At 38.8% G+C, this 14,435-nt stretch overlaps 1 protein-coding gene across 5 annotated transcripts in view; it reads right to left on the bottom strand.

Moving 5' to 3' along the window:
* The window catches only part of LOC126864385 (beta-1,4-N-acetylgalactosaminyltransferase bre-4-like), a 38,820-nt gene that overhangs the window by 5,587 nt on the left and 18,798 nt on the right, over positions 1-14,435 (bottom strand). For 4 of the 5 annotated variants that reach the window (XM_050615682.1, XM_050615681.1, XM_050615684.1 and 1 more), the window contains 3 exons: positions 6,718-7,211; positions 1,427-1,689; positions 642-878 (listed from right to left, as the gene is read on the bottom strand). In XM_050615682.1, the coding sequence (XP_050471639.1) occupies positions 642-878; positions 1,427-1,689; positions 6,718-6,872 (655 nt within the window). In that variant the 5' untranslated portion in view covers positions 6,873-7,211. Of the gene's footprint in view, positions 1-641; positions 879-1,426; positions 1,690-6,717; positions 7,212-8,441; positions 8,463-14,435 lie in introns of those variants that run through there. The other variant, XM_050615685.1, reaches the window with a different exon arrangement.

Raw genomic sequence — 14,435 nt, 5'->3', positions numbered from 1 at the left:
TGAGAGCAAGCACGCGAAAGCGACGCTCAATTACCGGAGATCGCTCGCGTTCCAACTTTCTCTCGAGTGAATACAAAATAATGTTACTATCGAATGCTTCCAAAATGCGAACCACTCTCGTACTATAACTTACTCTCCCCTGAGAGTATTCTTCGGCGTCACTGTGCTGACTAGAATAGATATGTGAGTGACAAAATCTGGTCAAAACTTGACAGTGCGAAACAGTACAACGAACTGATCGGCACGTCTCTCTTTCTCTCTCTCTCTCTCTCCCTCTTTCTCTCGAGCTCATGCTACCGATACCGCAATGCGGTACGTACAACAGTTATCATAGTTCGCGCGTTACCAATTAGATTACGCTTCAGTCTTCTTACATAAAACATTATCATCGTGTTTCGAAGACCTTGACATCGGGCAACCGCTCCGCGTATTTCCCCAAGTGAATTTGTACCGAGAGATCGGTCGTTGCTACTGTTAATAATCACGACATCCGTGAAATAAAAAAACCTCGCGGTTTGTTGGTCGTCACGCCACATGTCCTGCACGGTACTGTGCCGCGTAACGAATAGATTAACAAAATAAAAAGGAACAAGATTCGAGGATACCGAAGGTGAATCACGTTCCTGTGAAAGCTCGCTTACCTTTCTGTTCGATCACGAATATTTGATAGTCGATCTGTTGGCGAAGCAGCATCGGGTGAAGATTGTAAAGCAACGCTTGAAGGTGTATCAGTCGATCGCGAAACGGAATGATAATGGCTACCCGATGTCTGGCTGTACAATTCACTGGACAACCTTTGCCTCCTGGCTTCACCTCGGTGAACGTCTTTTCCATCTCTGTCAACTCCGGAGGAGACTTGATAACGGTCAATGGGCCCACTGTTAATGTCCAATACAATGTTAACGCTGATCTTTTAAGGCAGATACTTTTGAACGTTGATATATAACTTTTAGTTAGATGTAAAAATTTATATATCGCTAGCACATCCGTAGATATAACATAGGAACTGTATAGTTTCTATTTAAGCCTGATGGAACTGCCAGCGGAAAACTATCTAAATGATAAATAATGCACGAATGACACAGTGGATGCTAGAAATTTTACATTCACCTTGGATAGCACTGGAAATCTAAAGATAAGACAAGTAAGGGAATATTTCTTGCGGCGTCACTGTGTTCCTTCTATGCAAGAAAATTCCACGAGCATATCGGCGAGTAGAATGAATCAATGAGCACGCAGAGGCTGTATCCGAGTGCCTTTGCGAAACGAGCTTTTTCTCCACGATATTCGTCATCGTTTTATTTCCTTTCTATGGGATATTCTCGTTTCTATTTTTACAACGCTCCGTAACGTTGACGTTGTCTTTCGCGGCAAATTTCGCTAAAGATCGTTGAGAAACGCCTCACTAAAACGGAGAAAAATTTACCAAGATTCGGTGGAATAAGCGGACATCGCGGTACCACGGTACTGTTTGTCGAGTTTGTGGTCAAAGATTCCTGCGAACTTCCTACGATGTACGTATCTCGAGTGGAGAAGTCAGTTTCCAGTTTGGAGAAGCTGGAATTATCTCTGCCGCCCCAATACAAGGTCGCCAAGGTGGCATTGTTGTTACCAAATATACTCGACACCGTTACAGGCCCGTATATGATCAACCCTCGTGGATGATGCCTGTACGTACGATCCGCGTACCTGAAATAAAATAAATTTTAAGCCAAAATTATATCGCGATTTTGCCACATCGGATTCTATTTCCAAATTCCTTTAATGAAACTGATAATTTTCTTGGTCTTTGTTTGAATACGAATATGTATATGAATATATATGAAATTGGATATCGGAAAAGTGATCGTCTGTTATCCGATGCATTACTAGCTAAAAGAGTAGTATCGAGTTTTGTAACTCTGTAGCTTATTACGTTCTTTCTTATATTATTTTACGTTTAACGAGTAGAAACTTGCAACCTAACATTCCTATACATAATGTGCACGTATACACCACTCGCTGCCAGCCGACTAACCGGTAATTCCACTCGATCTCTAAATGCATAAAAATTCCACGATCGAACGTCGATTGATATCAGGTTTGAATATCTTCCGCACGCAACGAACCAATTAACAACTGTGCAATGCAATTGTGCCTAGACCGTGTGAGCTAGAGTACGACTGCTAACTGCAAGCCGATTTCACTCACCTCGTTAATACGTTCTACGACGATTAGGAAACCGATAGACTCCGTCTAATCACCAAGGTAATATCGCCGCTTGAAGAAACCCGGTCCGAACTGATATAACGTCGTCGCGCTCCCAACTGAGATTTTCGAATCGACCCGAATTGCTTTGTGTGCGACCGATTACCGTTTCTCCTCTTCCCAGCGAACCTAATAAGACGCAAACGGGGCATTTCGACTCGAAATTAACGGAATTCGACTGCCACTCAGCCTCCGGCTAATCTCGACGAGGTTTCCATCCTAGTGCTTGGAAACACTGACCTGGTAAATTCAATTGCTAAATGATGAATCTTACGATTACTACGGAAAAGTGTCCGAATCGACGCGACGCCTACGTTATTTCACGACTCGAATAATTTAAGCAATTTCTTTCGAATACATTATTTCAACGCAATGGGAGCTTTCGATTACAAATACAAATAATTCGATCGAACCTCGGTAGTAATTTTGAGAAATCGACGCAACGCGACGGCCGAAATGACTTTCAGTTTCGGCTCTATTTGAAAATTACATGGATGCGTTAAGTTCCATTGGAATTGCTTCGAAGGAAAAAATTGTATTTTATATTTTTTTCTTGTTTTTTTCATAAGGAATCGCTTCGTGCCCACTTGTACATAACTTTCGGCCGCACCCTGTATATAGAGTGCGATGCATGCAGCGTGCGCGCGTATCGCATTTGCAAACAACGATCGTCGCTAATTTCGATAACGCATTTGAAAATTAACTGCAGTTCGTGAATCGGTTGAAAAATCGATACGTTCCGGTAGAACGATGTAGCGGTGGGTCGCGTCGTGTTGCGCAGTAAATCAGAAAAAAGATGGTTGCCTAATCGCGAAAAATTTATTGGATACTGTACAGACTAACATTGCCCGGAGCTTAACTACAATATTTGTAGTAACTCCAGTTACTGTATTTATTTTTTTACGTAAAATCATCTCGTATTACGGAACACTTTACACAGTCGTAAATAATTCACAGATTTATGGATTATCGCAATTTGTTATCACTGTTTTGAGTGTTGATTAACTTGTTAGAAATATTTCCTTGTCACCCTTAATAGAAATACCTGAAAAATCGTGACCGTCGCGTGAACTTTATTGAATCGTGGGAGATGGAAAAAGAAATAGCAATTGAACGAAATATGACGTAAATCCATGCTCCTTGCTTTGACCAAATATTCAAACATAAAATTCGATAACGTAAATTATCTGAAAAAATGACAAATGACACGTTGCATTAATGCAATGTTGATTCTTAGTGGGTTAAACAGTGTTGTGTTGTTTGCCACGGGATCGGCGGGAAAGTCCAAATAACGTGCATTCTCATGCATATGCATGCGTGTTATTCCATTGCATGTGCACCCGTGGTCGTTGTGAAACGCTTGGCCGATTTTTCGTTGTGTCGCGATAACCGAGGTCAACAGAGTTACATTTTGTTCCAAATATAACTCCAAACATAGCAAAGCCGGTGACTGTTTCTCTGCGAGTTTCACAGCTAAATGCGTTAATAGAGTTGCAAGAATCTCTGGGAAGAAATTTTGCATTTAAATGGGGTTGTATCCGCCAGTATGGGGGCTTACGAAGAATCGCGTCGTAAGTCACGAGCAAGTTCTAAAGCGATGCAATTGTAAGATAGAGAAGAGACTGGGAATATGAAATATCCATTTTATAACAGAGCCTCCCGTACCCGTATCTCCATTATTTGTATATTTTGAATATTCTAAAATCATATTCATATTTGCAAAAAGATCTTACTAGAATATGAGATATAAAGTTCAAGCAAAAAGACAATATTGATTGGAGATAGAAGAGATTCGTTTTAATTCCGTAATATTGCACCTTTAACCCCTTAACCTATGATTTACGTTCGAGAATTTTGGGCCGATTTACGTTTGGTCCGATCATCTACTGCGGGGTATGCCCGTAATATTTACGTTTGACCCGATCATCGTACTACGGGCTATGCCCGTAATTGTAGGTTAAGGGGTTAATCTTTAATCCCCCCGACGTTCAGAAGCAATCTGTGAGTATCGCGCTGATAGAACATATCAAATAGATAGATAGATAGAACATAGCAAATATTACGATTAATTTATTTCCAAATAATTTCCAAGTAAGCTTCAAATATTTTCCCTGAACGACTCTATAAGGAAACGTTCGACGTGCTGAACGTCCTGAAGCAACGGAAGTTCGTATTGGTCGATACCTAACTAAAAGGAAACGTCTAATAAAAGTTTGTAGGTAACTGTTTGACTTTTGTATTAGCATTCCAAAAGAATTAATAAGCGCAAACATTGCTTGTTTGTAAGAAAAATCGGAAACTCCGGTTCTCATACCGAAGCTAAATATGGCCAGGTTAAAAAAAATTAGGTTTCTCGGAAGCACTACTTCTACTAATGAGATTCCAACCAAAAGAGGAGGCGCAGGTGTGCATATATGAATAACGGTATGGTCATGACGTCCGAGGCAATGACGACACTTCTTGACAATAGGGTATCGAATTAACAATATGTACCATGGAGAAATATGGGTATAATATGCGAGACATAGAGCGACAAGCTAGAGCTTGATCGCAACTAACAGTAACAGCGAATGTCAGCGCGATTAGATGCAGAATCGTGCGTCCGTGGAATGGCTAGCTAGCTATTCAAATGATTGCTTGTTTGCATGTACGAGGCGCTATGCGATACGAGGGATCGTATCTGCGACCTGTGCACTGTGACACAATACGTGTCGCGTTAATCCATGGAAAATCGTGTGTTCTCTACGCGAAATGAACGATCGTTTCGTAACGCGTTACAAATTGTTAACGCATCGAGAATGCCATTCTTCAGAACGCCCCTTGCTACCTATTATGAGGTAATTGTATTAACTTTGTGAAAGTAGCAGTTAATCTGACAAGTTAACGCTCAAATATTTTTAATTACACGTATTACATCGCGATACAGTGAATAACGAAAATATTCAGAGTACGATATGTTATGTATAAAAGGAAGTAAATGTTGTTGGTCGAAGAGAAACAACCCATTAGAGTACCGGTATACACATATACAGGGCGGTTGGTAACTGGTGATACAAGCGGAAAGGGGGTGATTCTACGCGAAAAAAGAAGTCGAAAATATAGAAGAAAAGTTTTTTTTTAATTTTTTTTAAAATCTACACTGAGATCCGTTATAACGAGATGTGATAACGTGCACGCGTACCGAGCGAAAATTCAAAGTCGATTTTCTCGAAAACAAAGCCTCAAACGAAAAATTTTTATTCTATATTTTCGACTTCTTTTTACGCGTGTACCGCCAGTTACCAACCACCCTGTATATGTTTTCACTTTGACGACAAGTGATCGTTGCAAGGAGTAAATCCAACTTCAAGGATATAATTCTGTATCGTTGTATTTTAACATTTGACCGGTAAAAGAAACGTATGTACGCGAACAACCAGCGAACTGAAATTGCATTTGCTTCCTTTCATTTCATTCTCATTTTTCTCGCTGATATCTGCACGCCGCGCTGGGTACACGCTTCGAGCAAACGGCAAACTATTTTACGCGGTAAAGTTCAAAGCGACGCGTCACTGCCCTCAGGATATTCTGTATTTTATAACCAAAAAAAGAGCTGCATCACCCCCCCAGAGTTCTGTTTCTTTAGACGGGTTCGTTGTTCGCCGAAACATTTTTCTTCTCTCTTTTTTCATCGTACTGGTTTAATCGTCTGAAACTCGTCTTGAATTGTGCGGTGCCGAGTAAATCCGTGAAACTGCAACTCCGGAGAATACGAATGTTAAAGGATCGTTAGTCAGTAGCTTCCGCAAACGGACAATCTAAATGACCACTAACGAAGTAACGAGATCACGTACGCTTCTAGAATATTCGTGCAGATTGGACGAAATGACGAATTTTCTCGGGAATTTACTTGGATGCGAGCAAACCGAACTTGTCGGTTCTCATTACATAATCATGGTAATTTGATATGATTTTCGCCCGGAAATAAAATGTTCAAACTTTTCTCGTAATTCCATCGACATACTCCATGTATGAGATTCTATGTTAATTTCAAAACGTCTCTAGCGTTTTGCAATTTTTTATTTTATTAATTTGCGTTCTTTCGGAACATTACTGATTTGCAGACCTCTCGTCATAAATTTCGCTAACTGTTCGTCTTAAAAAGTTGCCTAAACAGCGCTTTAGTCTTTCGTTCTGCTTCTCTCCCTTCTTCTCGCTCCTTGAAAAGATTAAAAACTGATGCAATGAAAAAATGTATCCTACAATTAAACCGAAGGATTAAAGCAAATCATACGATTCAATTTTTAGGAAATAGAAACGACAAAGTTTTAGCACCGAAAGACGATAGTTCGAGTGGTTTCGTGAGTCTGTGTACAGTGTATATGCAACGAATATACAGAATTATCGATTAATCCATTGCGATGCATCTCTGTAAAAATTTGCGTAAGCTTTCGCGGTCTAATTATCATGGGAAACGTCTGACGTACATACCTGGTAGCGTTAATGGTGAAAATCGTCTCTATGGAGCGACGATCGATCACGCCACTAAGTAAATACTGAATGGCAATAAGAGCGAGGACGACGCAGGCGATCGCCTTGTAAAGGTGGGCACGATGCCACAGTGCCACGGCTGCAGCCACAGTCATCGCATGTACGAGACACCATAACTCCCTCCTGCCGCCGTTAGAAGAGCGCCGTACTGGACGAGGCGCTCCCTGCTGGCTGTTGTTGCTGTTCCTCTGCCCTGCTCGCTCTTCCACGCCTTCGACGCCTCCTCCTCCGAGATCCAGAAGGACGCCCCGAACTGTATTCGTCCCCTCTGCTTCCAAGCAGTGGTTGACTTGTTGGAGAACGAGTGGAAACAGCCGGCGGAACAGGACCAAGGGCCGAAGAAAGAAAAGGCCGCCCGGAGCTTCTCACTTCCGCTCACCAAGCGCATTACCCTCCGGCAACAGTGCTCTCAGCGTAACGACACCTTCGGTATCCTGACAAATAGAAAAAACCAGTTCGCCTTGCACAATTCGTGTTTTTTCACTCTGTTTTTACATTGGTATTTGTCACTCCACTGAATGACCGCAAATCGCAGATATGACAATCGATTACCAATATCGTTTCAAGTGTCCGTAAATCGAGCGAACGAAACTAATTCCTACTACCGACATTGACACGAATCGCACGATTCAAATATCGATTGCAGAGCATAAAAGCCGTTTAAAGGCAATTTCTCGAACAATCCTTTATTAATCTACTAAGGACCGATATTGCGTTGACGAACATTCCATCTCACAAAGTTTCAAATTGTCAGATCTTAAGGTCTTCAAAATTTTCCAATTGTTAGATTTCTAAATTTATTACTTTGCAATAACGTTGATCCGTGTATATTATTTTACGTATTATTTCACCGCTTAGGCCTTGCTGGATTAACGTTAACACGTCCGCTACCAATGTCGGATATATGAGTGTCACAAATATCCGAAGATTTCGGTCGATTTATAGGAACAGTATGTGAGTTTAATTCGCTCAAATTATCGATGAATCAGTAATCGGGAAAAACGCTTATTATCTTTTTATGAAATGTAGACTACAATGCTAAACGTAGGGAACATTTTGCTGCAATCGTTTGTGCTAGGGAACGTGTAAACTAGATGGAACATAGCAACTATCTTCGTTGAGAAGATGTTAATCAACGAAGCAACGTTAGCGTTCTACGCGTTTCTATGAAAACGGAAAAATTCAATGGGAAGAAAAAAGTGTGGTGCGAAGCATTGTTTAATTTGTACCCACGTTCTGCAAGGAAGAGAGAGGAAGCTGTAAATCTGAACTTGAAAGGAAGCATGATAGATCTTTAGAATATCGCATAGAAAACACGGAGTAAACATTCCGTACGCATCTACGTAATAATAAATGGTCCGGATAGAGACTAGATAACGCATCCGGTGTGTGGCAGTCAACGAACCACTACTTCGTCAAAAGATTGCTTTTGAATATAATTAAATTTAAAAATCTCAGAAATCATTATCACCACGGTTAACGTATATTTTTAGAAAACCATCACGTACGATGTCACTGTCCAAGATATCGTATCCAGTCTAGTTTTCTAGCGCGTATTGCATGATCAGAGAAGGTAAGTAATCATGTAACGCGTTGTTGCGCTCGTGCGAGCCACGCTTTATCACTTGCTATAAAACGAAACAGTAATCGCAAAAGGCTGTTACCTCGTAATTACGTAAATTTCACAAACAGTACACGCGCAAACACCTGAAACACCTGAAACAACATTCAAAGTCAGGGACAAAGAAAGATATTAGAAGGCCAGCATCGATCGCGTCGCACACGCGCGTTTGATTATTCCAATACAGACCTATTAAACCTGTTTTCTAGTCGAATTTTTGCGTAATAAATTTAACAGAGATAATACGACTACAAACACGGTTAAAAATAATCGTGAAGCGTACAGAGAACATGTGTCAGCTATGACATGTCACGATAAGTGGTTTTCAGAATTTCAAAATGGTATCTTTGATTTTTTGACGAAGGTACAGATAATCAGTAACATTCGATGCATTAAAGCTTTAATCGAGAATCTTATTCAACAGTCCGAGAAATAGCTGAAAGATTAGATAATATCAGTAATAGTTCACACTGAGATTTGCAATAAATTGGAAAAATATCGTAATTTAGAAAATAAGTTCCGCGTGACTTGTCGGTAACTGAAACTTTGCCCCATCACGGCAATGTTAGATTGTACACAGGAAAGAGAACCTTGGAGAAAAATTAAGTTGCAATTCAGAATTTGTGTCACTCCCATTATACTGCCACAAATACACAAATATAATATGCAAAAGTAACCGAATGCTTTCGATAAAAATGCTTTCGTATAAAAAAATTTGCAACATTCGGTATTGATATTTTAGTCTACTTATAAGAACGGTTGAGATATATGATCGATAACATTCGATGTATCCATGTATTGTTACTATATACGAGAAACAACAAAGAATGGCAGTGTGAATGGATTGTTGGCCGTGTAATTTATTGCAAAATCTACAATTACAATGGTTATTACGATATCATAACATCGCGGCATCGAGCCTCTCCAAACGTTCGCATCTCTCTTCGGTCGCGTGTCAAACAAATTAGATCGAATCGATAGCATTAACACAGATGTTATGGAAATATACATATTACGTTTCATCCACTTAATGTTCTAAAGAGTGCGATTCTTTTAAGATAGCTCGATACATGAGTTTTTCTGATAAATTTGGAACAGTTACTACGGTATTTTTATAAATGAGAAGTCCTAGAGAGTTGGACAAGTGAAATACACGATCTTCGATAAAGAAATTATAGCTTTGGATTAATCCTTCTATCCGATGATAGAGCTAATGAAAAATTGAATAGCACGCATTATGTATTTATACAAGTTTTCTATGGCGAATGTTCAAACACCTTCGTGATTCGATGTAGGTGAAAGCACTTGAAAAAATCGAGCAAAAGTAAAACGTTGGTACGCGAAAGATATTACGTTGAAAAACTACAGTATTATTTTCCGTCGACAAGCGACAGCGTTCGCACTGGTGTGGAATTCTTCTGGAAGATCCATTCGGAATTTTCTCTGGCGCGTCGAATAAGTTCCACCGCGTGATCGCGTATCGATTTTCTCCTCGGTGCACCGATTGCGTTGCGTGGGCGGAATAGTCAAAGAGGATATTATCGTCAACTCTTCCTAAGCAGACTCGATAGTATGTTATCGCGTTCATCCTTTATAACAATCGTTATGTCTTGTGTGTATTTCGATATATGTACCTCGATATTTAAATTCACGGTATATAAACGAAATACTAGCTGCAGCGGAATCATCCATGTTCGATACATAGCCTTGAACGAAACAACCTCTGTGCGTTTATATCGTTGTCGTCTCTCGTTTGCTTCCACTTTGAATCATAGTTATTTCTATACGCGCGTAGCAAATACAAACGTTTCATATCACAGTTTATCTCGATTTTTGTCTAATAAAACATTACGTCAGCATGTTTACCGGAATCTCATCAAGAGGGAAATCAATAAAAGTCCCTCCAACATACATTTTCTATACGTGATTCTCAAATAGTAGTATTGAACAAGAATAGAATTTTTTTACAAGAATGTAGCAATTTCTTTCAATTTCTATTCTTGTGTTTCGATATTTCTTACAAGGGACCATCCCCAAATGAATAGAATTTTCGACGACAGACATTCATTCGTTCGTGACCTAAATTTCGATTGACCGAGTCTGTTGAAAGAGTTGTGCCGTGAATCAAACGATAACTAGAAACCGGCCACATTCCAAACTCGGTAACTCGATAAACACCCGAGCGACACAACGTTTCAAGGGTTTCCATCTTATTCCGAGACTTCTTTCGAATACATCTCGATTAAAGTAAGCGTATATGCACATACTAAGATGAAAAGCGATTCATAGGCATGCGTTTGAAACGAGTGTCGTGCAATATGCATGTCGTATGCTTTCATCGAAACGCAGACCTGGAGACAAAAGAGAAACGCTATCAAAGAGATTGTAAGGTGTGCCGTTCACATTACGTTCAAACCTTTATTTTCCATCATTTTATACCCTACATCGAAGATGTAAAGACAGATGAGTTCATCCGTCCGAAAATATTCAGATTACGCTTTCATCTTAAATTCTTTCAAGATATTCCGTCTTTTCGAAATTGATTTCCACGTAAGCTGAGTAATGTGCATGCATAATTTTTAATGCAATAGCGATTATTACTGGCTTATAAGCTGATGCAACAATAAATAAATAATTCATCGAAGAAAGTTTTTTTTCCGAAAAGTGAGAACTCACACGTTTCTAGTCCTATATAAGAAAACGGAAGCTAGACTCTTTAACCTTTTAAATATTTAACTATTTAAACGAGTTTCTGGTTGATGGTAAACTATGTCGGAAACGGACGCGCACGTCGCAAGCTCCGGATGTATAAATTACGGTTGTTTCTTCGAGATCACTGTATTTTCTATCATCCGGATATTCCAACTGTTTCCCAACGCTGTTAACTTTGTCTCTCCACATTTTAATTCTTTAATACGAGACATTGCACACCGCTTTTCGGCCACGCTCATAATTTTCTCCATTATAAGTACTCATTGTATACCTTTCAGCGCTTTGTTCCACTCTTTTCTTTTTTCTTTTTTCTTTTTTTGCACCACAATATCCGCTTTGCACCGTTTATCTCTGAAAAATTGTCCTTCCATGTTTACTAATCGCTTCGGCGCCAGATTATCGATAACAGGAAGTACCTTGAAATGTTTCATGGTCACTAGTTGTAACACTTTAGCCATGGCATGTATTATTACGTGAAACATTTACTACAGATATTATTACTTAAATTAATATGACAAGTATTAGTAACTTTAAAGATGGTTTGTCTCAAGATAGTAAAGTTAATTGAACGGCTGAACGATACAAAGGATCGGCCAATTGTTACTTATGCATGGCCTAATTCAGATAATCATATTATCAGAAAGCATATTTGTTATTAACGAGCTGTGTTGCGTTCAGCGTAGTACCACTTGCGACGGTTTATCTTGTTATGGAAATTTGCTCGACCCCTCTTCATCTCTGCAAATAACCGAGCAACTTTCATACAGTATTTATGCAAATTTCAAAACGCAATCTTTCTTATCATCGATGGCGAACCGGTTGATTTGGTTATCTCTCTTCCTGATTAAACAGAAAATGATCTAGAGATTTACGAAAAAGAAAACGGACATCCTAACAAATGGATTTTGTATCTATTAAACTGTAATATGGATAATGTAACATTCGCACAACGCAAGACCATTTTGTTATGAAAGGATTAAGTAAGAAAGAATCGAATAATTTTGTAATTAACACTAACTAGAGAAACTTCCTACTTTCTATGACTAACATGTTCCAGAAGAAATTTTACCTTCCAACTTTCTTCGGAGTTTGAGGCTGGCACGTCATCCAATAAAAATAAAAGTAAAAAGAGGAACAAAGAAAATCTTTGACGTTAACAATAAATGTAATCAAGGTAGGAATGTAAATAGCGAAAAACTTAATAATTATAATCTAATACGTGGCACTTTGATTATTTCAGCCAACTGTGAACACAATTAAACTGCTGCAGAGAGTAACACAAACATAGAAACGTGGATCGTTGGCATGGTACATAACTTTGATGATAGAAACTGAAACGTGCACTTGTAAACAGGATATTTACCCACTATTTAATTAAACTTCTCCTTGATTACAGAAGCTTTTACCATTCGCATCAATAAATGCACTATCATGTAATAACTATGGTCAAACGAAATATCCTTATCATCCATTACTCCTAATTATAACCTCGACCAACGTACGAAATTTTCAACATTGAACGAAATTCAGCCTTTACCTTTCGAAACGAACCATCGTGATGGATACGAGTGCAAAGTGAAAGAGTATCGGGTTTGCTTAACGGACGATCGCCAAAACATATCAAATGTACGAGCAATCAGAATCGCCGTGGTGGGCAGACTATACTCGTAAAAAATTGAATCTATACGGCCAATAAAGGATATCGTTTCCACTTCGTGTGCTCGTGAATCTTTGAATCTCTAAACGAATCGATATTGGCCGCTTGTAGATTTCGATCTTTACGTAGCTTTACATATTTTCTATTACAACATTCCTCTATCACCGTGCGTCGCGGCGATTTGAGAACATTGAGTCAAACGAGGCCAGCATCTTTTCAAGCTTTTTATAGAAGCTACAGAGTATCAGGTCGGGTGTCGAAGCGTTAAAGTACGCGATTTACATCGGAAGAAAGAAAGGAAAACATTATGCGGAAAGATAAGAGTTCGAAGAATAGAGCAGAAATAAAGAGAAAAGCGGAGAGGAAAGAGAAGAAAGAGAAGAAAGAGAGAGAGAGATACGGGGGTTGCGAAACGGGGGATCGATAACCATCGTCATGGCGACCATAGCATCAACTAGTCTTTGCTCCGGTAGATTCTTCCTCTCTCGTGCTTCTCTTCGAGTATCGCGATCTACAAGTTCCTGGGATCCTGAATACCTGAGCCATCATAAATCCCTCGATAACTACAATATATGTATCAAAAACTCAACCGTCCGATAAACTGACCGGGAATTTCAAATCGAATAAAAGCTTCTGACTGTTCTTTGCTCGCCGAACTATAGAAAATTGTTTCGAGACAATTTTATCTGGAACGGCGAAACCGAAACTGGAGTAAATTATTTCGTACTCTATATGTGTTGTTAATGGACGAGATAAATTTTAATAGTGACGTCAATGAATGGATTTGAAAACATGTTTCGTTTAAATATTCCATAAGTTCGATGTGCTTCCTCTATTTGAACAACTGAGTTACAATTTAAACCAGCTATCATTAAATATTTACTCTTAATTTAGACTTTATCGATCTTCTTATATAAAATTGCGACGTAATACGTAGTTATTCCTTCAGACACGTCAATGAATCGAGCACTAAAATGGTTTCCAGATCTCCTATGTAATTCGATATAATTTCTCTTGGGTTTCTTATCGACGAAGCATTCATGAAGATACAGTGACAGGAAATAATGATATTTTAGATGTTTTCACTCGCAGCGTCGAGTACTGTGAAATGAATCAATGAATGAGTTCAAATGAAAAATGAGTTCAATGAATCCTGTTAAGTTTACGAAATGATCGATTCAGATACGACGGTAAAACATAAGACTGATAAGTAGCGAGGCTTCTGCTCAACCTAGACCTTCTTTAAGTCTATACGGTAATCGTTATTCTTGTTATTCATACTTTAATAGTACAACACGAGAGAGACTCGGACAAGTCATCAAATATAATACTGTAAATTTGAATAAGGAAAGTGTTGGAGATAATAACATACTCACGTGGAAAACGATCATTTCCTTTATTATTATTATACCATTGTTATTATTATTATTACTTTATTATATCATATCCTTTATCTCCTATTATTGTTTAAAATAATTATAAAGATAATTATTTGGAAATAATTTATTTCTCAAACGAGATTTTGGAATTTATTTGCAAACGACTTTATTTTGAGATAAACTTATGTGCTATTCTAATTGGAGTAATTATTTGATCATCTGAGTCATCATATTCGTTTCAAATAAATTGTCCAACTTTATATTTTCATCGTTTTACGAATCAGTCGTC

Source organism: Bombus huntii, chromosome 4, assembly GCF_024542735.1.
Source record: "Bombus huntii isolate Logan2020A chromosome 4, iyBomHunt1.1, whole genome shotgun sequence".
In the NCBI taxonomy this organism is placed as follows: Eukaryota; Metazoa; Arthropoda; class Insecta; order Hymenoptera; family Apidae; genus Bombus; species Bombus huntii.
Note: the sequence above shows the minus strand (reverse complement) of the source record. Positions and strands in the feature narration are given on the sequence as shown.